The sequence below is a fragment of the Antennarius striatus genome, chromosome 20 (assembly GCF_040054535.1).
Source record: "Antennarius striatus isolate MH-2024 chromosome 20, ASM4005453v1, whole genome shotgun sequence".
Taxonomy (NCBI): Eukaryota; Metazoa; Chordata; class Actinopteri; order Lophiiformes; family Antennariidae; genus Antennarius; species Antennarius striatus.
In genome coordinates this window covers 5,025,268-5,052,564 of record NC_090795.1, presented here as the reverse complement: position 1 = coordinate 5,052,564, position 27,297 = coordinate 5,025,268, and the positions used below count along the sequence as shown (strand labels likewise).

General features: G+C 40.5%; 1 protein-coding gene across 3 annotated transcripts; it reads right to left on the bottom strand.

Moving 5' to 3' along the window:
• Positions 1-433: 433 nt before the first annotated feature.
• On the bottom strand, positions 434-27,288 carry esyt2b (extended synaptotagmin-like protein 2b). 3 transcript variants are annotated; one of them, XM_068304600.1, is made up of 23 exons: positions 26,650-27,288; positions 22,763-22,804; positions 22,134-22,268; positions 21,728-21,804; positions 20,792-20,864; positions 18,859-18,948; positions 15,445-15,500; positions 11,874-11,994; positions 10,861-11,037; positions 10,667-10,749; positions 10,196-10,244; positions 9,823-9,912; positions 9,623-9,718; positions 9,125-9,226; positions 6,766-6,840; positions 5,016-5,102; positions 4,753-4,902; positions 2,711-3,063; positions 2,349-2,447; positions 2,004-2,135; positions 1,683-1,788; positions 1,518-1,567; positions 434-1,422 (listed from the first exon to the last, which is right to left on the bottom strand). In XM_068304600.1, exons 1-23 carry the CDS (start codon positions 27,037-27,039, stop codon positions 1,353-1,355), a joined length of 2,703 nt encoding a protein of 900 aa, XP_068160701.1. In that variant the 5' UTR covers positions 27,040-27,288; the 3' UTR covers positions 434-1,352. The 3 variants fall into 3 exon arrangements, with proteins under 3 accessions (XP_068160701.1, XP_068160702.1, XP_068160703.1); XM_068304601.1 differs by lacking the exon at positions 9,125-9,226 and adding an exon at positions 8,509-8,571; XM_068304602.1 differs by lacking the exon at positions 9,125-9,226.
• Positions 27,289-27,297: the final 9 nt, after the last annotated feature.

Genomic DNA, 27,297 nt, shown 5'->3' with positions numbered 1-27,297 from the left:
GCGCAAATTTGGATTTCGCCAACTCCCTACGTCATGACGTAGTACGTCAGCTTTGACTGTCATACTATTACGTATCATTGTCGTTCGCTATTTCTGCCGCTTGATGGCGCCAGACTACCGCATATACTGTGTGCATCTCCGCAATTTATGCATCCTTCCCCCACCAGAGCGTTGATCTTCACCAAGGCGCTTTACTGTAGCTGCATATGTAATTTGGAGTCCTCGGTTGGTAATCTCTCCCATCGATTAGACATCAGTAGTCAAGGGAAATAATGCTGCAAGGTTTAATTCAGGCAATTTCTAAAGGAAATTAAAATGTCACACAATCCATCCAGTGTTTACGTTAAAGGATGGAAATAATTCATATTTGTTGCCGGCCATGAATACCAGAATTAAAAAATAAAGCAAGAGACCGTTTTCGCAAGAGAAAACATTTATTCTTCAAAATCATATCATTCAAAATAATAAAATTAAGAAGGCAAAAATTACATCGCAATTTTTAAGGCACATTATAGATAACAAGAAATGGTATTTGAATGCTCCAAAAAATAAAATACAATTCTGAATGCATGACAAAACATGCACATTCCTGACTATTCATCTTGGCATAACATCACAACAACTGTTCATTCCCCTCAAATCTTTCTGTTTATTTGACCTCCATATGGTTTGAACCACAGTAAAACCCTTATTCAAGTATCCTCTGTATTGTTCATAGCCCTAAAATACCACCAGGTTTTCAGTATCTGAGATAATGTTCAGAATGACCAATATTGCACAGTCCTCTTATAATATACACAGCAATAATTTTATTCCTTGCACATGTGCATTCTGTGTTTTTAATCAAGCATAAATAACAATAAGAGGTAAAAAAAAAAAAATCTGCATAACACTGCATAACAAAATATATCAAAATCAACACTGCTACTGAAGCCTACTTTTGTGATTGTATCTGTTCCTTTGGTAAGAATTTTCTCAGACAGTAAAACAAAATTGATCCAATATGAGAATTTGGACAGAAGCCGTAGCAATTTTTTATTCCAGGTTTTGATATGATTTCCATAACTTGAATAAAGTGGCCTGAAAACTCCTACAAATTCTTGAATGCATTGGAAATTTGATATTTACACAAAAACACTGAAAACATACACAAGGCAGTTAGTGTGTTTCAACACATTACGGTATATTACAATATCCATCAGTCATGACCATCTATGAAACAATGATCAAAAACGTCTTGCATGCCAGAGGAGAGGCTGTAAACTATATGAAAAATGTTTCAGTACAACAGAATGGTGTGCCCTTACATTAACAACATGTCTGTTTTATATCACAGAAGAGAGGTGGTGTGGCTAAGTGAGTAGGGAGTCTTGGACATTTCTTGCACCATGAGATGAGAGACCATCTTCACTCAGATCATACCTGCATGAAAAAAATGCAAAATGTTTATTTTTAACTTCTAAAATAGGCAGAATCTTACCACCCCCCCCCAAAAAAAGAGATAAATCAATGTTTACCACTGTGTCCATCCTCTTGATATGTCTTCACCACTTAAATCTACCAGTACCTGCAAAGAGTAAAGGAGTAGTTGGGTTTTCAGACTCTAAGGGGTGCTATGAACCAGCTCAGCTGCTGGAGAATAGTTGTCAGATCAGAAATAAACACAAAGCTGCAGGAGTTACCTTCCCCAAAAGTCCTTTGTGTTTTGACAGGAGGCTCCCTCCATTCTTCACAGCGACATCCAGGGTCCTCCTGTGGAGCTCTACTATGGATACGCTGAACTCGAACCTACAAACACATCCAGTTTAACACATCAGTTTTTAAAAAAACCAAACACATAAAGATAGATAGAACTTGACTTTCAAAGAAGTGGCAACATGTTAAAGAACCGACAACTGCAGCTCACATCTCAGCAGTCGTAAATACTTGGATTATAAACCTGCCTCGTGTTTGTAATCCGAAAAACATTTCAGGTATGAGAAAGCAATGATATCTAAACTCACGTCTGATCATAAACAGGGTTGAGGGTCCTCTTTGCGGCAGTGGTCTTCCTCCTCCCTGTTCGGCTCTTGTCGGGCAGCAGATAGATGCGGATGAAGGGATCTGAACCGTCTTTGGTGAAGGCTATCAAGTTACTGAGGACACACAGGACAAAATACTTTTACTCACATGCTGTCAGGCACGTGTTGTTGGGGTTATTTCTTAAATGCTTGTTGCTCCACATAGAACTGGAGGATCTAAAGTATCGCCTCTACAAATGGCAATAAATATTTGGGAGTGAAAGTCAACAGTATATCTCACGAGCAGCTAATAGAAATGCTGTGTGCATTGGCAGCTGATGACCTCACCGGCAAGCGTGGACCACCACAATGAGCTTGTTCCTCTGGGAGCTGTGACGGACGGTGAGCTGGACCTCACCCAGGGGGTACTGGCTTGGGGCCGAGCCGCTGTAAACCCACAAGAGAAAGTTGGCGTCACTTTTTACAAATGGCAGCTGAGTTTCTGTAGCACGCTTTGCATAAATAGCTCTGCAGACAATCTGGTTTAATATTCATAAAATGCATATTTTCAAAAATGACATGTCATCAGATGTAATTGCAGGAGTTTCTAAATGAATTGAGAATGTTAAAAATCAAAGGAAATGAGGACTACATAGATCAAGTCTGATAGGAACAGTAGGTGGACGCTACGTTTTCCGTTTGACATTTACTTCTGCAGCTGAGAAAGCCTTTGCTGAAGCTCCAAAGACGCAAAGGGCAGAGAGATATCCGAGGCCAGGCTGGGTGTGGACTCTTTATGTGGAAGGTGTTTCTGGGAGGTGGACATGCAGATGCTCAGGTTGGAGGCGCTGCGCAGAGGGCTGGCGGAGTACGGCTCGCCGTCCTTCTGATGGAGAGCGAGGGTGGAGGTGTGCACAGGTTGTAAGGGCGTGGGTGGAATCAGTGGGGAATCTGAAACCGATCGTCTCTGTGCGGGGGCAGGGATCGGCTGAGGCGCACAGGACTTCTTGACCAGGACGGAGGAGGGCTGATCTGAGGAAATCTGCTTCTCCAGCGATAGGATCTGCACCAACACACCAGTACATGACTTAGAACAAGGGAAAAAAACAACAGCTCAGCACTGGAATGGGATTAGAATGTTTTCTTCTCTGTCAAATAAGTATCCGATGTAGGTCCCCTTCCATTCCAGAAAAATGCAGCTTTTTTAAAGCTAAAAAATCTAAAATCAGGTATTTCAGGTATTTGTTCAGTCATAGCTATGGCGCTCTAATCAGTCAGGAATTGAGTTATTGAGTTTCCCCTTTTTGAATATCTGTATTTATTACTGATAAGTCGGTTGTGACATGACAGGAAAGTTATGCGAGTGCCTTTCAATATTGTTTGGTTTGGCTTCACTGTTTTATTTGATCAGCTGTGATAGTTTAATAAAAGGGAATGCACTCTGTTTTTGTATCAAGAAGAGAAACGAAATTGACCTGTGAGAGGATGTGATGTTTTCTGGCAGGAGAAGAAATGATTTCGGTGTTTAACAGAATATTTCACTAGTGCCTCGTCACTGTTTGCATAACGAGTTCATGTCTGATTTCAGGAGTAAATTAAACACGGATGGGGAGGTGGAATGGGGCCTTTTCTTCCCCACAGCTATTATTGCCAAAAGTTTCACAGGGACTATTTCTGTTGTCGATGTAAACAGAAGATGTCATGTTCTGCGGGTGGGGATTGTTGAGCCACACCGGTGCTATTTCTGGAAAGAAATGTTGCTGCTGAATTCTGTAAATGTCATTATTAATTCTGCACCATAATCTAAATTCCACCCCCTCCCCCTTATTTATTGGGGACATTTCAGAATTTAAAAAAAAAAGAACTCTTAAAAGCACTGCTGGAAGAACTACTCTGATCTTTTACTTATGTGAAAACAGGGAAGATACTTACTTACTTACTTGTCATAAATAAATTAAAGTACCAAAAGTAAAAGTACACATTACGAAGAATGGCCCATTTTAGAATGATAAATTTTATATGTCTAGATCATAATATTTGATGGCCAAAGTCACTTTGCTGCTGCTAAAAGCTGACGTAACTTTAATTACTTGTTATATTACTGAATATGATTTAATCAATAAAACCTTAAGCCATTATGATAAATAATTAATATAATGTATGTCTAATGTATTTTGCATTTTTAATCAGAATATGTAAAGTAAGTGGTAAATAAAGTCATCAAATAAATTTAGCAATGCAATATTGTCCTGCAATCTGAAAAGTAGCATAAAAAGTAACAGACTAGTAAAAGTAACTTAAGGTTTTCCCTTAGGACAGTCTGTGAGTCAAAGATATTAAAAGTAGAACCCCCATTCGTTTCTGTTTTTACCCAGGTTTTGCCTGAAATGTTTCAGCATTACAGCGTTAATTCTTTCCAGTCTTAAAAAGGCCTTTCAGGGGTAAATCTGCCACTGTAAACTACAAGAGTCTTGTACAGAATCTGATTGTAGCGAAAGTTACTAATGGGTAGGCGAATTCTGAGCACTCACGTTGTAATTAAAATTGATCTGAAGGCATAAAATATGAAGGCAGTTAAGAATCCAAGTGATACTTTTCCATTTGTTGCTGATGCTACAAAACTTGCTTGAGTTCATTTGTTCTGTCACTCATTACGCAGCTTTCCCTCGATCCACTCTGCCTAAAATATCAGCTCTGGTTTCCTGAAACAAAGAGGCCTTAAAATCAAGTATGCATTGATTTATCTTTTTACCCTCAGGGCCATCTTGAGTTTGATGGTGGAGCTGGGCCCCGAGTTCTTGAGAGGGAAGCACTGATACAGCGTCATGTCCTCCTCCGCAAGCAGGCTGCTCAAAGGCACCGTCAAATTACCCAGGGTGCATTTGTGCTTGTCATCTTTCACCTGTGCGATAAAAACAGGAGAGATTATGTTAGAAAAAAAAAGTTCTTTAGCTTCCACCACTTGTTGATCTCATGGAACATAAATGCTGCCGGTAAAGATTTGTGCAGCTTTACCTCCACCTCCAGCTCCTGCCGTCTGGGGTTGTGAACGAGGAATGAGAAACAATCTTCCCACAGAGGCTCCTTGGTCTTGAACCGGATCTTTAAAGGCAGACGAGTAGTCGTTAGTTAGTTGTTAAGTACGATGCACTCGAGAGCAGTGAATTATAACCTGGTACACCTGGAGAAATCTGAGTGCGGTGCTGGGATGTGTTTAACTGCAAAATTATACCACCACTATTAAAGCACTAATACCATCTGAATCAGGTTGTTTTTATTTATTGGTTTACTTGTCATCTATATTCAGATGTTACATAGTCATTGATGTATATGGTGAGCAGTGGGCTGAGGACCGATCCTCGAGGGACATCAGTGGATAAATGAACAGCGGCTGACTGATGATTCTGTGCTCTGTAAACTGTAATGTGCTTGCCAAACAGGATTCTATCCACTTGAGTGTTTAAAAATACTTGTCATTAAAGATTACTGCACATCTTGACATTTTCATGACATCATATTTTTTTATACTGCATGAAATAATTTGTTTTTATATATAAATATTGGTGTATTTCATGTATTAGATTTTTCAATTTGACATTTGCTACACTAATTTTCAATTAGTGCTTCTGATATTTAAACGACTTTTTTAAATGTACATTTATGAAAGCACGTTGAAACTTGCTATACTGTGTAAATGAAATACAAGAAAAATAAGCAGCTCTTAAATTGAACCATGACTACAAGGTTAAAGCAATTTAATTTGGAAGTTTCTCAGATAATCACCCAATTTGAGGTCGATAAGAGCAGGACAGCAATCCAAAATGAAGTACTTTGTAGGGAAATGGTTTTGATCGGCCAGTCAGTCCCCTTAGTCCCAATGGGCACATTTTTCAGCTGCTAAAAACCAAACCGAAGGCTAAACGTCCCAGAAACAAGTGAAAAGAGTGAGGGTGGCAGTAGTGCAGGCCTGGCAGAGATGTCTTTGGGGCATAACAGCTGGAGCCCTGATAGGACTTGAATGTGCATCAAATCCTCCTGCTGATAATGATAATTAGTATGAACACTAATAGTTGTTGGAAAATGCACGATACACAGGCTTGTACGTCAAATCATTAGGTCTAATCACAGCTTAAAATTCTCTTACGTGGGCGGCCTATGATGGGGAGAGGAGAAAGGCTAAGGTTAAGATGCTGAGGAAACTAATGATACAATCTGCAGCACATTCAGGTTTAGCAGTAATACACAATTATCTTATTCCCCACTGCGAAGAGGAAATGGGCTAATTTTTGCCTCTTCTCCATCGTCAATGGAATATTTTCACCTGTCTGTTTTCCTCAACTGACAGAAGAGGTATGATTTCACAGCCTTTGCAATATTTTAATTCAAATTATGCCTCCCCTACAAAATGCATTACATAACCAGCCTCCCTGAAGTCAATAAAAGCTTCCAGTAAAATGTTCAACATAATAACGTGGTCTGTTTGAGTGGTTCCTCCTCCTGAATTATTTCCCTTTTGAACCTCAGCGTGAAATCACTGGTGAACACATTTACTGTCAGCACGGCGACTCTTTTACCAACACGTAGTGGTATGTTGGAAGTTGATTTTCTTGTGCAGTTATTTCCAATGCACCTATCTTTTAATTCCACAGTAGGAGGGAAAACTTTTATAATCGAAAACTCCAGGAGGGACGTTTAAGAAATGAGATATTTTCAAAGAAAAAAGCGTCAGTACAATTAAACTTAATGGATACTTATACAAACTTACCTTACTTTCAAGTGTTTTATGTCCAACAGTCAGTTGAACAAAAGGACTGGGTTCGCTGCTGGTCTTCTTGGCAGACTATTAGAGTCATAGAGATGGGTGTCAACTGATTTGAATAAGGACATGCATTACATTAACATCAGCATGGAACAACAGAAAAACCCCCAAACCCCTAGCATCAGCTCTGGCTCTGCATCAAGCACACAATGACTGAGAGTCTGCAGAAAAGGAGAAACACAAAGGTACATTTTGACAAACAGGGCTGCAGGCAGAGAGGATACCAAGGAGACCAGGCTTTGTTTCATCTGCTTTCTAATTTTAGCCCGCTGGATTTTGGCAGTTAAGTATCCAGGAGTCTTTACAGAATAATAATACCCTACGTCTCTAAAAGCTAGTCCGAGAGTGATTAGACACTGATTAACCCATCTTTTCTCTTGGCACCCATTTCTCACCAGTATTAGAATAAAGCTCTGCATTGAACATTCCGCCTGATTAGCACAATCCCACACACTGATATACTAGCAACTTCAGCTGAGATGATGTTCAGAAAAAAATACAAGTGCATACTGTTGCATAGTGTTTATATTATCCTTCACGTCATATAGCAGAAAAAAACTTCTTTCTATGTAGATTGGATAGTGGAAATATCGCAATGTGTTGTAATCTAAGCTTCATTATCGTAGCAGGACATCGGTAGGTTAGAGCAGTAACAGAGTGAAATAGCACTCTTTTTTCCTCCACAAATCCAATTTCTCATTTCAGGGCTTAACAGGGGACTAGACATTTTAAACAAGAAATAGACTACATAGCAAAAGAAAAGAAATATTCAAATTTGAGAGGCACTGCAGTTTGACATCTTGCTTCACCTCCGTCAGGCTGCTGAATTCAAGCCAACTGAAAGCTATAAAATGTTTACACCATGTCAAGTTGCTAAAAGTTGCACTGAAGCTCAGACTTTGTGCGCACACAATTTGGCCCTGCAAAATCTCTACTGCGATGCCATGACAGGTGGAAAGACCTACAAGATGAGTAGAATTTAAGACATCAGATAGTAAATGTAAAGAAAATACCACATTAGCTCAACAGGTTGTACACATTGATGAGGAAATGCAACTTTAAGGCACGGAAGCTCATTCTGACTTTTAACAACAATCTCAGTCAGTCAGCATTAGTGCCTCAATCAGGATAATAATAAATACATTTATTGGATCAAGTATTCGTCCAATGAATTCCTGTTCCATGCAGTAGGTTCCACCTTGAGTCGTTCACGATCTGCTTCTGGATCGACTCTGCTGGTTTAACACTGAGCGCCTCCAGCCCCATTCAATTCAAGGCAACAAAACCGAGCACATACATTCATACACCAACGGATAGAAGAATGATATTTTCTCTTTTAATGGGCTGATGCAAAAGTGGTTCAGATTCCCTTTAGAAAAAATTTGAATGCAGCATTCAGTAGGCTTTTGCATGCAAAATCACACTGATTAGAAAAGACAGAAAGAATGTACCATTGCAAAAATGAATAAAAGAGGTGCACAGCACAAAAAATAAAACAGGGTGAAACAGAAAGTGCAGTCATCCATCATCATGCACATCAAGACATCTCATGCTGCCTGTTCGATAGTCGTCACAATCACATGATGCTGGATGTTGCGTTTGGGTGGGGGTGGGTGGGGGCACAGACGGACAGCGACAGATGAAACACAAGGTTTGATTTGTACACGCAGTCCATATTTCCCACATTACCTTCAGGGCCTTAAAGACTGAGACTTGCTTCAACCCATCATTGGTGAAATCTGACAGGTTGCTCTTTAAGCCAAAAGGAGATTCGGGGAAGAAAATCACACCCACCATTAATAGGATGGGAGTGATTGGGTATGGTTAAGAGGCATGACAAAAACCCTCAAGAAATGGTGAAATACTGAGACATGAATGGATGCAGTTGATAAATAAAAAGTGAGGGTTGACATTGTGCTACTTCGAAAAGATGTGTGGCTTTTTCAACCAGCTGCAGGCTTTGTGTATCTACATACTCTAGCTACTAATTAATTGTCTCACTAATGTATGAGAACTTTATTCTACAGTCATTTTATATTTAGCCCTTGAACTAAGCACCCAGTTTAGAAGAGTATGCGTCTGACTAACAAACAGGCGTGTCCAAGGCCTGTGTTTCAAAGGTCTGGCTTGTGTTAATGGTTATTACACACTCTGACTCATTTTCTACAGACGTTACAATAAAACCGTGCGGCTAACACATGCTCGGAGAAGCAGACTTTAAGTACTCCTGCAACTGTTCAAATCACACCATCGCACACGGCTAACGCTAACACTATCACAATGCAAAAATGCACGAGGGACTCACATATATTGTTCTATACTGTGAGGTATTGCTCTCACAAAAGACTAGGCCAGATGCTCGCCTCTCTCTTAAGTTCCCACAGCCTAAACTGCCTGTGAAGATGCTCTTGGGTGAGAAAGAAAAAGAGAAAAAATTGTAAAGATTTCAATTTAAATTAAAAAAAAAGTGTAAAAAAAACTTGTTTCAACACATTCCCAGTAACTTGCTTAAATCATACTTGATAATTGCGCTTAAGCAATTGTATGGCTAGGATTAGAGCAGCTGAGACATGAGCAAAACAAGCTGGCTGGATGTGATGTTCAATGGAGGTCACAAGAAGTGTCATCAAGCATGAAATATTATGGTAACAGGAAAGGAAAGCATTGCTGCACACTGATTAAAAATTCTGATTTAAACATGAGCTACGCTGGATTTTCTTTTTACTGTGTGTATTCTGTAGATGGAGAACATGAAGCCTGCTAGAACTAGCTTCCAAATAAAACGAACATAATAGCAGCTTACAGGCAGGTTCTGTGCTGAGTCCAGATAGACCACAAGAAGAGCTGACGACAACCCGTCATTGGCCAGGCTTCTGTCTGCGCGCACATTTCGCAGCACCTGATTGGACAGAAAGGATGAATAGTGTGTATCAAAGCTAAGAAATGACAGGAAAGTGGCAGATAACAGCTGAATCTGCCAAAGCAGCAGAGCCGGTGTTGTACCTGGTCCAGCTTGTCAGGGGTGGACAGCAGAGACAACCACTCCAGTTTCAGGTGGAGTTTCCCTGTAGGAGCTTCTTCAAGGTCAAACCACTGCAACGTTTCATCATTGAGTCAAAAAGAGAGCAGAACTATGATATTTAGGAGCTGTGCTATAAGAGTTTAATAGCTATGCTAAACTAACCTCAAGCTCGCAAACAGCTTTATAAATGTTGTACAGACTAGAAAGTGAAAGCAATCCTTTTAACAAGTGACTGGAAGGCAGCTGAGTGTGTCCTTCTTAAAATGTGAACCGTTCACTTGAAGACATCTGTTGCATAGACTAAACAAGTCCTAATAAAGAGAGCGTTTAATTTGCTAGTGGAAATGGTTTTACCTCATCAACCTTCTGTTCTTTGTGCAGCGCCGTCATATCAATCATCAGGCTGTAAACAATGACAAATAATTACTCAAATTTAAATGGAAAGCAGTCAGCAGAGAAATCACACCAATTATCGGAGCAGAGGAAAGCTAGTTATTGATTGGCCGCTTTGTGCTGTGGACGTGGGTGTAGTGTTAAAGCCTCGGGGCAAAATCAATGGACTTCACCCTTGGTCAGGGAACTGTGGTACGACACCAATTCTTTAATATTGTTGGTGTTTCCTGACACCCTTTTCACAAAATTCCAACTCTACTGCAGTTAGTTTGGAGATAATTAGTTCCTCCTTAATTTGTATACCTGTATATGTAGCTGACCGATTGCATCTATGCTCTCAAATCAATTGTGCTGTGAGGTTCACAGAGAACCTGTTTCCTCTACAGTATTTGCGATCAGGTCAGAGCTGGGCGAGAAATGAAAGGAACTCACCTCCCCAGGAAATCATCTTTGTCCGGGTCCTCATCAAACAGCTCAATCTCAAGATGTTGACCTGAGTGCTCATGCACCAACGCCTGATGAAGAGACAGGCGTATCGATGCTCGTTCATGTGAACATGCCCAATCAATAAACAGGTTTTCTTAACGCAGGATGGGAGACACAACCTCACTGTTGTAAACCCTGACCTCATAAACCTCGTTCCATTTGGGATGGAGGCTCTCTTTGACAGTTTTGCTCTGGAACAGCTGGTTGCCGATCTGCAGTACGCCATACGGGTCAGACTTGCCCTTGATCAGCCCTCCGAGAAATTTATCCTTCCCTTCCAGGTCCTGAGCCTCCAAGAAGTGAATTCTCAGGACTCCCTGTGGGGACGTGAATCACAGCATTTGGAGGAGCTGGTCTGAAATAGCACCCTCTGACACTTAGAGGCCACAATGGAGTCACAAGTTGATGAGATGAAACATAATCTACTGAGGATCATGAGGCGATGCAAAAGGGATTATCACAAGCGTTATAATATTATTTTGCAATTATTTTTCTTATTCCCAACAGAAATTATTTCAGTTGGTATGAACTGTTTTTTCTTCAGTATAAAATGGAACTTTTATGTCAGCTGATGTGTAATTTTAAAGTGCCCAATCCATGTAAACTAAAACCAATAAATTGTTTTCATTGTCAATAAATCTTTTTGTCCCATCATTCAACTCCACAAATGATTGCTTAGTCTTTGAAACGCCACAAATCAAACTTCAAAAGTGAGACAATTTATTTTCAATGGATAATCAACACGATTTCTCATTAACTTTTCATTTCCTAATTGATCAGCTAAGGGTGCAAATGAACATATTTATTATTGCATACTACTGTATCTCCTTAAATAATCTTGCACTGAAATACTCTGCAGTGGTTAACTTGTTTCCATGGATACAGAGAGCAATAATGCCCTGACATTTTTATGCCCGCTTTTGTTTCATTCTGTATTAATGTTGTGACTTACTTGCAAATGCCTGTCAACTAGTTCATTTCATCACGGAAAATAATAGAAAACACATATCACTGGCACTGTGGGATTCAATGATCAAGGACTTTCGCCCTCAAACAGTGAATTCTCTCATGAAGCAGTGGTTGTATGTGTTACTAAACCAAAAAGGAATATTAAACTGACGTGTTTCTTTGCATTGCCACACTGATTTGTTACCTTTGGCATGGGGAAGCGTAGCTTTGCCAACTCCAAATCCCCGACCAGTGGGATGGTGATACGATTGGGTAAAACCAAATAACTGTAGATAATGTCTTGAATCAGGCTGTCAGAGAAGCCACTGAAAGGACAGAACGGGGTTGCAACAAGGGAGAAAAGGATAACTAGAGTTAAGCAATGAATTATTTAAACCAGGATGCCTGTGGTTTATAAATAGTCTACTTTAATCTCATCTTTGTACGGTATATTTTTGCTCTCCATATGAAAAGAAGGAAAATTGGAGTCAATCAGGATACAAGCAAATCGGTGCTCATGGCCAACCAACCTCTGCATAAATCTGAACTACGAATGTTTCTACCCTCCAAGACAAAATCAATGACAGCAAAGACCTGAGAATGGACTCACCTCCAGGCCTCCCTTTATTTATTTAGTTGTTGTGGTACAGCTGGAAAATAATGGCAGGGAAAACTGGTTGAAACTAACTGGAAGCTATCCTCATATTGTCTCTGGGGTGACCCCCTGGACCTGAAAATGGGCAAACTAAATCTACAAAATGAGCTGCCGGAAACACTAAAGTGCTGCCGTGAGAGATACAAAAACATGGTGTGTTGACAAGTGCTTGAATAATAGGACATTAACTAATACAATGGACCTGATGTACCTATCTCTGGTGTTTTCCATGGTACCAACCCACATAAGTTGGATGACAGGTTGTATTTAATTGGTATTATAAATTGTAGGAGCCCCAGTTCTATATGTCTTTTGACTTAGGCTGAGAACTTTCCAGAATTGCTTCTCCAACCAAAAAATGTGTGTTTAAACTGATGTAATTGTGTTGAATACAAAGTCAAAACATGTTATGAATTTGTTCATATGTAGCTGAAATCAGATGACTAAAATAACAAAAACTGCAAATAGCTATTGAAGATTTCCATCCCGTAGTCCAACTGTCAAATGAAGAAACTGAAGGTTTCATTTAACATGAAGTCTATGAGATTATTATGCACCCACCTAAACGGATATGAAGTCATTTGAAATTTTTTTCCTCACCTACATCTCCTCTTTGCTTGAGCTGTGCTGTACAGAAAAATGTTCCAATGACCTTAAGGCTTTAAGTAGTCCACAACAACCATTCATTTAATCTCTGTTGACAGCTACAACAGCAAAATAAGTCAGGACACATCCTAACATGAATGAGGCTAAAGGCCAACTAATAGGTCTGGATGATGGTGACTCAATCTATTCAGAAACTGGAGTTTGTAATCAAGCGAGTTAGGCAACTAAAACCTTCCAGAGAAACTACTTCGATAACAGTAATTTATAATTAGCCAGCAGCTATTTCACATTTCAGAACAGTTTGCTGGAAATCATTCAGTAGGATTTGCTATAAATTGCAGCCAAGGTTCACAGTTATCCAGGTCATGGTAGCTCTCTGTGTTGAATAAAGTCAACCGAACTTGCAAGTGAAAAACTTCAAGATTTTCTATCAATCCTTTTACAACACGAGTTACAATTTGCACTTTTTTTTTTGTAAATGTCTGCAGAAAGTTATAAAAGGGCAATCTAGCCTGGTCGTAAAGATAAAAACCCAAAAAACTCAGGAACATCCTATTCTACTCTAAAATCAGAACAGCATCTGCTTTGACTCCAATTAAATAAACTGGGTCTGGAGTCAGGAGACACATTCATTTGATCACTCCGGAGTTTATCTTGCAAAGAAATGGCGGGCTGCAGCTCTTCTCCGTGAGCCGATTAGAGACATTATGATTCTCTCGAGGAGAGAAAGACCAGAGCCGGAGCTTTCCTCAAGCTGAGATCTGAGGACTGAAAGGGAATCCTGTCACATCGGCGCTTTATTGCTTTATTGCTTCACTGTTGCTCGCCCGGCGAAAACAATCGGACACCTTGCGGCACCTACCTCATGTGTGCACCAACAAAAGTGAGACATTTAATATAGTCATTTCAGCACCAATAACTCATATAACTCACTTATTCAATGAAATGTCTGAACCGCAACTCAACGAAATGGTACAAATGTTATTAGTTCCCAGATGATGATCCTGGCGGTCCCCTGACTTCTCATGTAGCGCTACCATGAGGTTGACAATTGTGTTTTTTTTAATTAAACATCTCAGCCTGTGTAGGATGGATTACCTAAACTCATAACATTCCAATTATCCTCCTCCTTTCAGATGCTACCACAAAAGCCTGAGATGGTGAACATTGTAAGTATTATAGTGCTGAACATCAGCACAAGGTCAATGTGACTATGTCAGCTTTAGCATCGTGAAGGTACAGAGCTGTGACTCGTTTCTGATTATAAAACCAACAAAGAAAAATCACTGCATGTAGGTATGTTGTGTGATAATAATGATGGAGGACCAACGAGTGTTTGACTTTATCTGTTTGTCTGGTGCTGCATTCAAGGACCTCTCTGCAGCTATGATTTCACCATCTGTTTCTCATCTCAGTTTCATTTCTATACAGCAACATGCAAACACACACACACACGCCATGTATGTTGCAGTGCAGAAGCTGCACAGATCAATTTCACGTCCCCGACGCCAAAGGCCACAGGGGCAACATGTCTGTCCGCATAAGCAGGGAATTAACAAGCAGCTGTATTCCAGGAACTCCCATGCGGCATTCACATTCATGTCATTTTATCTGGAATGTAAATATAAAGTAAGTAATTGTGTTGGCCTGTTGGCAACTGTTAATGTATTCAGATTTTCTCAAGTCACCATCCAAGTCCAAAAGCTACTGAATCAGATTATATTTCTCGAAGAATGGAACGGAAGCTGAGCTTCTGCCAAACGCTAGAATGTGTTCAGCTTGAAGACGAGTTCGTTCAGAATCATCTTCTCATCACAAGTCAGTTGACTCGCCACATTCCAGTAGCGTCAATGGATTTGCCCGTAGAAGTCGAGCATCCATTCACTTCAATGGGACTGTATTTCCTTTTTTTTCAAATTTAATGTTATTTCAACATTATTCCAACATTTACATGTTCGAGTTTAAAATAGTTTTGTTAGTTAGTTCATCCTTCAAGCTGCTGGCTAGGTCGAAGTGAACTAGCCAGTTAGCAGGGTGAAAAGAAATGACAAATTTTACGATGTGGGTCAGCAATGAGCTTCCCCTCTCTGAAAGACCAGCAGCCGCCATAAGTGATAAAATATGAGGAAGGATGAGGAAGAAGGATATAAACAGTACACTTCCTGATAGTGCATGACAGACACATTTCAGACATACGTCACATTTAAACTCAGCGAAAACATGAGCAGACCTCTGATCAGTCTGGATTGAGTTTAATGACAACAGGAACCCCAGGAATTCAAAACAAGACCGTAATCAGAAAACTAAGTGTTTTCTGGATTCTAGCATTTGGTGGATTCTAGCCTTTCAGACAAATCAATCAATCAGCATGATCAAAGCAAAATGTGCATAATGATTCATCCATCCATCCATTGTCCTTAGAAACAGAGTAACCTGGACAGGTTCCATTTCATTTTCATAGGCGCCAACAAACCCATTTCTCTTTAAGGAGCAAAGCAAATTTGAGCCAACTTACTTGAGTCCAGGAATGTCGAGTATATTGGTGAGCCCTGCCCAGTTTATTTCCAGCAGCTAAAAGCAAAATGAAAAAAGGAAATAAGAACATACCAATTATAAGAATGCAAGACTGGACGGTCTGAATGACTTGGCCTCTTAACTGCTTTTACTAGTTTGCCTCTAAACTCCTGGCCAACAAACCCTTCTGAATAATTACATGGACACAAAGAATACTGCAGATGCTGCAGTAAAAAACATAAATCTAAAGTTTAAGTTGGTACAGTTTTGGTCCATTTTGAAACAAAACGCTGGTTTGCCTACTTTGCTTATTAGTTATGTCAGAATGTAAAAAGGTGACAAGCAGTATCTCGCGGAACAACAGTCTGGCAATGGAACGTAAATAGTGAATAAAACAAAAGCCTCTTAGTGTTTGTTCTTCTAAGTGTTCAGTTTATGCAAAGCAGTGTGTGAAAAACAGAAAGCACAGTTATTTGAACAGGAATGAACACAAAACACTTACTTACTAAAATATTTATTAAAATAGTAGCAATCCAATGAAGCCTCGTTTAGCTATATGTATAATAGGATGTGGGAGAAAGTAGTGGTCTAAAAAAAAAGATTTTCAACGACTTTCTGGGTAAAACTGAAAGCGGATTTTCAGCTACTACAAAAGAAAAGTGACAAGAAAGTGAAACAAAGTGAGAGCAGATAATCAGCATGGGCTGAAAGGCCTCTCGCTGAGTTTTGATTTGTCTCTGCCTCCCTGCTGAAGTAACTGGGTTTTCTTGATGAGTCTCTCCCACCCTACTTAACTGCCCGACTGCTTACACTGCAGCAGATGCATTTAGTGTCGCAGGGGAGAGAGGAGCACTGCAGGGCCCTGAATGATGGGGTGTGGATGTGTGAGCGTTGTGGATCTGTAATATAGAAGGACACATTCTTGCTGGCAACTGCCTGTCTATGTATGCATGTTACAGGGACACGATGGAACAAGTTTAAACCTGGTGGTTTATAACACATCATCTATTTCAAAGCTTCCTTAATTAATTTCTTGTTTGTTTCCTTGCCAAGATTTAGTTGAGAAGATCAATACCGCTCTCAGATAAAGCTACAACAGGGAGACCGTTGTCTTAACACAACTACAGGAAAGACAATGCAGGTGGAGAAATCCCACCGACTCCTTTAAAACACACTAATTACCAGCATGCATCTTGTTTTTTTGATCCATACAAAATCTTAAGTAGAGAAGAAACTTCCTTAAGTCCTGGAGACTTCATGGAATAAATGAACTTCATATTTTTGTGCACTGGACTGAGACAGATTTGCTGTTTCCCCACATTCCAGACTTAAAGCCGTGTTAAGCTAACCATCTCCCCTGACTGGGCATTCAGTTTTGCATACAGATACGACGGCGCTATCAAACGTTTCATCAGAATGAATCTCTTGCACAATCTTTCAGCCGCAGCACCTGCAGGTTTTATAAAGTATTTTCAAGGCAGTCTCTGTGATAATAGCTTGGATCCCTCGCTGACACCACTTTACAAAAAGAGCACATTTCTTCAAGAAACAAAAACGTTTTTTATGACCCATGAACGATTAACTCTTCTCCTTGTTTTCAACTGGCCGAAGGGCTCGATCTCTTCATTCGAGGCATCAATTTTGTAACTCCTGTGGACATTTCACAGAGTCAAGAAGCTTCTTTTGCTCTTCATCCATAAGTTATTCAATTAGTAGAGCCTGAGAATTGTAATTTCTTCAGAGATCCCACATTGGAATCTTTGTATGAGTTTATTAGCATGTTTACACAGACCAGCCATAGTTGAGACCTGTTATGGTCTGGAATCGTTTCTGTTTCATTTTGCAGGACATATCAGTCCTAGTATAGCATGTCAAAAGAAGGCTGATGTTTAGATATTTTGATCCAAAGATTCATTCAATGCTGTGCGTTTATTTTCTTTCGAACAAATGATTTCTTTGGGTAGGTACAGAGTCTGTCACAAGTGGAGAAGTTCAAGTATCTTGGGGTCTTGTTCACGAGTGAGGGAAGGATGAAATGTGAGATTGACAGACAAATCGGTGCAGCTTCAGCAATGACGCGGTCGCTGTATAGGTCTGTCGTGGTGAAGAAGGAGCTGAGTCGTAAAACAAAGCTCTCAATTTACTGGTCAATCTACGTTCCTAGTCTCACCTATGGTCATGAGCTTTGGGTCATGACCGAAAGGACAAGATCCAGAATACAAGCGATTAAAATTAGTTTCCTCTGTAGAATGGCTGGGTGTACCCTTAGAACACCTATAATGTGCTGGGGGGGCCTATGTCTATCGGCTGGCCTGGGAACGCCTTGGGATCCCTCTGGAAGAACTGGAAAAGGTGTCGGGGGAGAGGGAGGTATGGGCATCCCTGCCGAGACTGTTGCCCACGCGATCCAATATATCTTTTCTCTCCTTGACTGCACCATTGTCATGTTTCTGAACAAGGAGGAGGTAGAATATTAAGATGCATACTGTAAATGTATGAATTCACTTGGGACTGCACCAGGAATTACTGATTAGACTGCCCCCCCCCCCTTCACCCACATGCAGAAGTGTATCCACCTTGAGCTTTAGCTGTAAGTCTGGGGAGCAGAATCCTTAAAGTAGGGCTGGCTAGATAGACTGCTATTTTAAGCTATGCTGTAGTTCCACTGGGTCTTCCTATTTTATAGAAATTGGTCAAATATTTTTAAACTGTGCAGCAGCGGCATCTGGGCATAGCAGGATGAACAGGGAGGAAGTGATGTGTAGGGAAAATGCTGGCGTTGTAAAACACAAATCAAACCCACTAAAGTTTGAGCGTTCAAGCCGCAACAGCATGAGGAACATAGATAAGAATGACAAATTTAACCAAAATTAACCTGGAACTTGGGGCTGTGAACTAAAGATGAAAAGAAGGGATGCCGTGCTGTGATGTAGTGTTTTGAACTTTTAAATTAACATTTAACCTCCAATGCACATCCATTACTTCAGCCTGAAATAGAAGCAAATAGGTCAGCAAATCAGACAAACCAAGCAATGAATTGCTTCATGTGGTGTTATACTAGAAAGCTGGAGGAGAACATAAAATACACAGAAAAATCAACCTTGGCTATGAAACTTTTCTGACATTTAGTACAGAAAGAGAAACTAGACAGCCTCACAAACACAAAGAACATGATGGAGGCAGAAGGAGTAAAATATTCTTGTTATTTTCCAATATAACAGCCCAACGCTGGATGTGCCGCACCACCACAGGTGCTGGAGAAGATTTAGGAGACAGCATTTCACCCCTACAAATCCCTCGACTCTAATAATGTAACATTTAGACAGACTGCAGTGTCATTATGCTTTCCGCTACTGCTCGATTAAGCAGTTTTAATCGAGTTGACCAGCGTTATATCAACACCATATGGACTTACTGGCTTCTTGATGAAGAACACAGACAGAGCTCCGATGAGAGGCATGTCGCCCAGCAATGGTTCCATCACCACTCTCAACATGCCGTGCATCTATGGAAACAAAAGAGCAACACAGTGACACACAAGCAAGGGGAGACCTAAAGGGAACTCGTGACTTCTTGGCCCCTGACATTCTCCTGCAGTGGAGGCTTTAGCTGTAACACATGACAGGTTGGCAGACTAATTTTCCCAGCACCCCGGTGTCATCTTCCACCTGATCCATAGCATATTAAGACAGTTGCAGGGATTACGGTGCTGGAAGTGCTTTACGTGAGTAAAGCGAACGGAACACAGCTGCTCTAATCCACGCCAGGGAACAAAGGATTTTAAAATTCTAACACCAATATATCTGATTTGAGGCTATACTTGTATCTTTATGATGAATAGTGAGAAAACAACCCTGATAACGCCCTCCAGTCTAATATTATCACAGCTCTCTTTACATTCGCATCCAGCTCTGCTCTGTAAATGTCATCTTGTTCATTTTAAGGCCTAACATTGGTTCCGTGGCCAAAAAAAAAAAAATCCATTTGGCACATTTACCTCCTCTGTCGTCTGCGAGAGAAAGTCACCTCAAAGATTCAGACAAAGAATTACGAGGAAGAATTCAAACCTCTTTTTGAAGGGGAAATACACACATGAATATAAAATGAAATGTACAGTGGATCCAAAAGGGTGAAGATGCATCCAAGTATTGATTTATTGGTGGTAGGAGTCAGATTTCATATTGACAACTATGTATTTGTGAGCCCATGAGATGCAACAGGGTTTAGATTAAACCCAAAATGAGCCTATCTCTGCTCCATATCAACCGCAGTGAAGTCCCAAGAGGCGTGGGTGTACAGTAGTAGTGTCTGTATATCAATATGTGTGATGAAATCTGCTGCAGCCACATGCTACCAACCAATTGGAAAAAGAAAAATTCCCAGCTGAGCAGGTCTTACGTGATGGATTTGTTCATTTTAGTTTAGTGAAAAATGTCACTTTGAATCAGAGAATGCAATTTCTTCAAGTTTAACGGGCTTTTTCTGCATTATCTTACATCCCTATCGTAGCTTTGAGACCACAAGCTGATATGAATAAATAATATAAAAGAAACATTGACTATCGTTTAACATGAACCAGCTCCTGGATGAAGACCCATGTGCTAGTGGTTGAAACAAGCTGGGGAGATTATCTAGGGCTGCCTGAGTTACATAATGGGGGCAAACGATCGGTTAGTGTCTCCCAGGGACCAAGCAAACAGCCTTCAGTCTCCAAGGAGGCCAGCCCATAGTCTTTCTACGTGTGTTTTGTTCAGCTGCAGCAAAAGAGTAAAACAAACCCAATCTGCATTATAAAGAAAATTCATCGTTTTAAAATTATTTCAATTAAATGTCTTTAGCAGAGGAAGGACTTAGTTTAGTGAGATAAACATTAAATAGTTAAGTCAAAGACATTTTTGCAATCACTTTTGGCATGACTTTAATCTTGCTTCCAGGTTAGCCACTGGGATGCCTTTGATTAGGACGGGAGAAGAAACTGTGGTCTTAAGTTATTCATGCCGCCTCATTAGAATGACTGCTCAGTACATGAGTGAATTGCGCTTTCACATCAATTTGTACTGAAATGAATGAGCTACACTCTGAGCTTTAAATATGCAGACATTTAATAGACATCACTGTCCAGAAATAACTAGACTGTCGAGATAAACCCAGAGGAACGCTGCTGTGGAAAAATCAAAGCTGATGTTTGCACAATATTGGAAAATGCCTCTTCCGAGTAAAGAAGGGCGGACATTGTGTCACTTTTTATCCAACACTTCTTTTTCCTCTTGGACAACTCTTATAAGACCATGAGTCATACAAGAAAAAGCACTTTGGTGCGAATGGTGAGTAAAAAATAATTTCTTTACCTGGATGCTTTTAATACCAGCTTTGCAGTAGTAGCGTTTGATTTCGACATCGATCTCCGTGTTGCCCACAAAGCTGTGGGACAAAAACACAGATGTGTCCGATCAGTTATTGCTTTTCCGTATAACAGCACACTGACCTTCTGCTAGATTCAAACTGAAACATTGGATTCTGCATCATAGCTTTAATTTCGTTATTACCATGAGCCCTCTCCGTTTCTTTATTTTCTGTATGAACTTAATTGCTATTGCAAACCAAACATTTCCTGACGCTCCTGCTGCTAATTCCTATTCAGTTTGGCAAAACCCAAGGTGACTTTTGCAATAAAGCTGTCAAAAAAAAAGTCACTGTCACTGGTGATCATTTAAGAAAAATGTGTCTCGAAAACAAGACCGTGATCTTCATCATCCCCTTGAAGACTGGATCTTTTTTAAATGTTGCAGGGAAGTTGTGCAGAAAAGCAGCTGTTAAGTGCAAAATGAAGTCAAATAAACCAGGACAGAACTCCTGAGGATGAGAACTTCAAATGCAGCTCCACTTATTTACACTAGACTCAGTGAGTACTACTTCACACATTAGGAAAGTCACAAAAGCTCAAAAAGGTGTTGCAAAAAAAGTTATAAATTACCAACAGTTACCAGGTGTGTTTGCTAAATAGAAAACACACCTGAATATTTGACCAAATGTTCAAAGAAACAATCTAAATGTCAAATGTTTGCTTCAAATAAGAACAATATAAAGCATATAAATAAGACAGATACAACATCGAGCATTAAGAGCACATCTCTGGTTTTTGGTGTCTTGCTTCTGAGTCTTAAAAAAAAACACGACAATGTTGTGGACTAAAATGCAAAATCAATGAACTTCTCTTTGGAAAACATTTCACGTTAGAAGGATGCTGCAGAGGAAAACACTTCAACAGAATCCGATTTGCTTACCTGACCTGTAGGTCCATGATGATCTGCCGCTTATCCACATTTTCTGAATAAACCTTGACCCCGTTGACCCTCAGGGGCTACACCCGCAACACAGGAAATCATTATGGACACCGCTCAACACAACACAGACACCTCACCCCCCCCCCATCACATGCCTCAGCGCGACCAACACGAGGTCGACCCCTCTGCAGTCCCCGCGTGGAAACTATTTATGCACCAATCGTATATATCAGCTACTTGAATGTACGTTCACGTTCGAACCCCCCCTCCCCACACACACACACACACACACACACATACCCTCCAGCTGTCCCTGTAGCACCTGCTGTGAGTAGTCTATTTTACCACCATTGCAACTACACATGATTAGGCTCAGAACCATGCAGGAGCGCTGAGAGGAGCTCACTTTGTCTCCTATCTCGATCTTGCTGAAGCAGAAGGTGCTGAGATGGGAGCTGGACTCTTTGACCGCCGGCTCGACCGTCTCCCGGAACAGCTTCTCCACAAACTGGCTGATGTACGGCCACATCTGTTTCAGCGTCTGAAGGGAAGCAGGAAGGAAAATATAACCTCAACAAAAATCATTTCATCATTCTAGATGGAATGGACTGTGAGACAATGCTGGATAGCAATCTGTTTAATCTTTAATCCTTTGTCTTTCGGAGGCTGTTACGGCCACCTCCTACAGGTTCAACCTTCAAACTTGGAATGACAGCGACTTCAAGACATTCAGTGTTGCTCAGATTCCAACACATCATGCAGGGGGAGAAACAAATAAAATTTTCATGACAGCATTTCTGTTTATAATTGTAAAAATCACTCGGGAGCACTTTAAAAACTACATCCAGGTTGTTGCCATGGGGATACACAGGGTTAATATATTCTAGAGTGATGCAGGGATGTGGCCTGGGGCTGCTTGGCAAGAAGCAAGAAGGTGGTGGTGGTGGTGGTGGTGGTGGTGGTGGTGGTGGTGGTGGTGGTGGGGTTCACTCGAGCAAACAAATTCCAGAGACACCCAGACACTCAGCTCCTTACCTTGTTTAGCCACTCCACTCGCTCCACGTCTGGGAAGTGGACCTAAATGGAGAAAACAGAGAAGTTACTTTGAAAAGGTTCCACCTTTGACCCATGAGGGAGCTCTGACGCTGATCTGTGGGATCTGGAGGGATCGTTTTTATTAAAAGCTTGCATTTCGTTTTCTGTATCTGTTTAAAAAGCGTAGAGAATTATCACTGCATTCAGTACCAGGTAGCAAGGTGCAGAATCACTCTAATAAAAAATTTAATTATATTGCAGCAACAAGTCCTGCACAGTCAATACAGCTTAACTCTGTCATCATCACAACAGAAACAGTAAGGCTCTGTAAGGCTGCAGCAGATGCTCATTATCACCATGGTGACATGTTCATGGGGGAAGTGCTGAAAATCTAATGAATGAGCAGGTAAATGTTTATACAGGATGATAATATTTGATTGTTATCACGCACCAAAGGTTGGAACAGAGGCTGATTTAAACATGAGACATTTTTGTCATATGTGTAAGTAAATACGGAGCTGAGCTCATCTAAATGTAGGACAAGTGAGGACATGAATACATGGAGAAACTGCTGTCTAATTGAAAGGTTTCAATCTGATGGTATCACCACGAGAGTCACAGAAGTGCGAGGTAACACGACATATCACGACCTTTCATTCAATCGTTGCTGAAACGCTTGAGCCTGAACCAAAGACGATGCTTTGAAAATTTCTTTTATTACAATAATTTTATTCTAAACTGTTTCGGATGGTTTTTGAATGTGATATATATCTGAAAAGGTTACTGAGTGCAAAGTTGTTAAAGGTTTGCATTTGCTGCACAGAAAAGCAGATGGCGACAGATGACGTGTCTCTTGGGGATTAAAAATATGAGACGGAAGATACCATTCTGTAACGCTGACAGCAGTGCAATTGCAATGTGTTCGCAAACTCATTCCAGGATGAGAAGGCAGTGTGTACTTCTATTAAATTTTGATGCATGAACTTGTTGCAGGAGTTCTCTTGTGTCGTCATGCATTTACTCATTCATGGACTTCCACAGATCTCCAGACCACCGTCACGCCAAGAGGCCACAAGTTGGGGTTTGACTGATCTCCTGGAGTAGCTGGTGTAAATCAGGCATTGATTCCTTAAGAGGTAAAGGAAATGTCTGGGATTAAGTCAATATTGCACACAAAGGACTGGCAACCCTGGTTCTCCATCAAACTGAATTGAAGTTGTTTTTCCCTGAATTCCAACAGTAAAATAAGGTGACACGTCTAGCTGGAGCGCTGGAGGGATATGATGTGGTGTGACAGCTACGAGGGACAGCGCAATTCCTAATGGAGGCAGCAAAACTGCTTAGCCAGCACTTGTGTCACAGTGTTGATGAAGCAGAGACGAGCACAGGAGGATGGGCAGCAGAATGCTTCAGCTGCTGGACACATTGAGGCCCAAATCTTTTGTTATTAAGTGGAAACCATACAATCCTCTGGAAGAGATGAAGTCAAGTTTTCATTATTAGCAGGTGACACAGTTATCCTATTCAGAAAAAGCAGGGGATATAATAATAAAAGACGTGTTTTTAGAGCCGACTGATAACTGGGAGGAACAGCTTCTTAATTATCAGGGTATATTGTCACAAGACTGCAATTAAAAATGAAACTGAGAGGGTTATTAAGTTCATTGAGGCTGTAAAATACTATCTGACATTATATAGTTGATGAGGCATCTTATTTCTTTATCCAAGATGCAGAGAAGCATCACATTCAGAGGGAGAGGAGAGAGACAGTTAGTCATCTGCTGGTTTCAAATCATGCTTACCAATCAAACTGGATTTCACTGGAGACATGAAAGCATCTAATGTCTACTACAGCAAATAATCTGTAAACGACCTATCAGAGTTTCCTGTTTTAATGTATAATAACATGTAACACTGATAATACGGGTATTTTTGCCCCTCATAATAATTTATAACACTCTATTCTTTTTGTTAGATTAGATACAAAAGTGGCTCATTACCTATTTGCTTCCATGGGAGTTTCTGTTTGCTCAAGGTGTCTAAATCACTGACTGTAAGAATGTCTCAGGGTCTTCTGATTATGTACCCAGCATCTGTGTATTTATACAGGTCTGCTGTATAAATACAAAGATGACAAAGAGGTTTAAACATGATAAATTAACAGAATACACTGGTGGTGAGATGGGATGTACTGTTTTCCCTGTGTGTTATTGAGCTGAGACCCATTCCAATACTTTTAGTGTAAGTAGATGCTGCCTGCCAGCCAGGGACTCAGTCTGGATGGATGAACTGGAAGGAGGGAGAGTGTGGTGCACTTTCACAAAAGAAGTTTTGGAAGGATGGTTCTACTTTTAAAAAGAAGTCTCTGGAGGCAGCCAGAGAGTTCCGAGTCCGATCGGTTTTATTTCTCCTCCAAGTGGTCACTGCACCTCATCTGGCTCCTTCATCCTCATGCAGTGTGGCCAGTAATGAGTTTCACTCTGTTCCCTACGCAGACGGTGCTTCACGAGCCATTTCTTCAATGAGTCTGCCGTACATTTATGATGAGGTTCGCAGGTAAATGCATTGAGCTGCTGGAATTCAATGCCCAGTTAATATTTTTTTTGGGTCATTTCAGCAATATTTGTGCTCCAATAGCACTTTACCAAATAAAATACAAACCGTTTGTTGGGTTATTTCCAAAACTGACTCCAGAGACCATCTGGGGTCATAAAAATAATTCAATATAAAGATCTTTCCGAGTTTCACTTCCATACTACTGAGGTCCATTGCACATTAATAAAAAAGGAAGCTTATTGGCCTTTATGGAAAGGAATATGGGATTTAAAATCATCAGCGCATTAATAGTGCATAACTTCCTAAGGAATGTATAAAATACAATTGTAAATTATATATTTTTAATTATGTACAGTATGTTTGTATGTATGTATGTTCTAGTTTCTCTTCAATTCTACTATTTATTTAATTACTCATTTCTTACCACTCCTATTATTTATCTTATTTGTTTTCCTATCCCATTCTTCCATTCTCAGTGACTACTGCTGCTGTAATAGTGGAAATTTCCTCACTGTGGAATGAATAAAGATTTATCTTATCTTATCTTATCTTAATAGCAGTGTCATACAATTGTTATAACACTTGGGAAATTAAAAGAAAAGCTTACCCTTAATCTTATAATCCTGACAACAACAGCATGCATCACATTAATTTTCAAACCCTTTCTCAAATTTACTAGGGTTGAAGATACTTCATATAAAATAGGATTTTGAAAGATTTTTTTTATATTATAAGGCTTTCTGCAGTTATTTATATCTTGCATATTTTGAAAAAAAATTATCCAACAAGTTATTACCTTTTTTTCATTTGTATTTAGGTGCAAGATGATTAAATGCAACCTACTGTATGCCATCTATCTTCATGATTTACATTCTGCTGAGGCTTTTAATGAGGTTTGAGGAGACATCCAGGAAAAACAAAACAAAAACAAAAGAACAAATGTCATCTCTTCGCCATGACAGGGACAAATAACGAACCTGAGTGTTATCTAACAACCTGAAGTGTTGCATTAACAGAATGCGGGACTGCTTGACAGATACTGGTCTGAATCCCAAAATAACGGGGACCTTGTGCACATGTTTCCTTTCCAATGTGGTGTCTGGTTTACCATTGTACCCTGCTGTATTTAGACTGGGACTAATGTCACTGCTGTGGGAACAGCTGCTCCATCACAGCTTTACAGCTCAACTCTGCTCCTTCTGCTCTCGTCAGCTGATATTCCTGGAAACTCAAACGTTTTGATCACACATATACCACATGCTCTTCAGGGAAGCATTTAGGCTCAGCCAACATAATAAACATTACTTGATCCACTTGTTTAAGAGTCTTACCCATGGTGGTAAATCAGATGTGGTCAGGTTCTTCTTTATACCTCTCTCCTCTTGCTCAAAGAAAGCAATAGCTCGACTCAGTCGGCTGTGCTTCCCTCCTGTGTTTCTCCCCCACCAGAAGAAGATAACAAGTCCGATCAACAGCCAGCTGAAACTAAACTCAAAATATCCCAAAGCATAAATTGGGAAAATGAGAACAAATGTTTTAACAAAGTGAACCCAAGTCTGTGTCAGCTCACTTGTCGAGGAGACCGGGGTGTCATTGGGTATATTCCCCGTTGAAGGATGGGGAGCGGAGCTCGGCGCGGCGTGTCCATTCTCCTTCGGTAAAGTGGGGTTCGCGTTGTGTGAATGGGCATCCCGTACATCAGTCATGCTGTCTCTGGACATGTCGCTGTTTTCCGGGGTCAGTCTCTCAAATTTTTAAAATGCGGTTAATATTGATTGATTGATACGGATCCCAAGGGAAAGTGGACCGAAACGCAGACCCGGTCCTCACGTCGGCTCACCTGCGCACCAGCCCATTGCCCTTGGAGGAATTGCTGGCATGAGCCACTTTAGTTTCCGCCGCGATCGTGAGCCTGGACGTACATTCCCTTGGATAAAACTGTCATCCGAGCCAGTCCGGTTCACGGCTCTGCTCGCTGT

Excerpts from the sequence above, each read along its gene's own strand:
- esyt2b (XM_068304600.1), bottom strand. The coding sequence starts at position 27,039 with ATGTCCAGAGACAGCATGACTGATGTACGGGATGCCCATTCACACAAC. Across the intron at positions 22,805-26,649 it reads CATCTGATTTACCACCATGG|GTCCACTTCCCAGACGTGGA; the intron begins GTAAGACTCTTA and ends TTCTCCATTTAG. Across the intron at positions 2,448-2,710 it reads AGGCTTTCTCAGCTGCAGAA|CGGCTCGGCCCCAAGCCAGT; the intron begins GTAAATGTCAAA and ends GTGGGTTTACAG.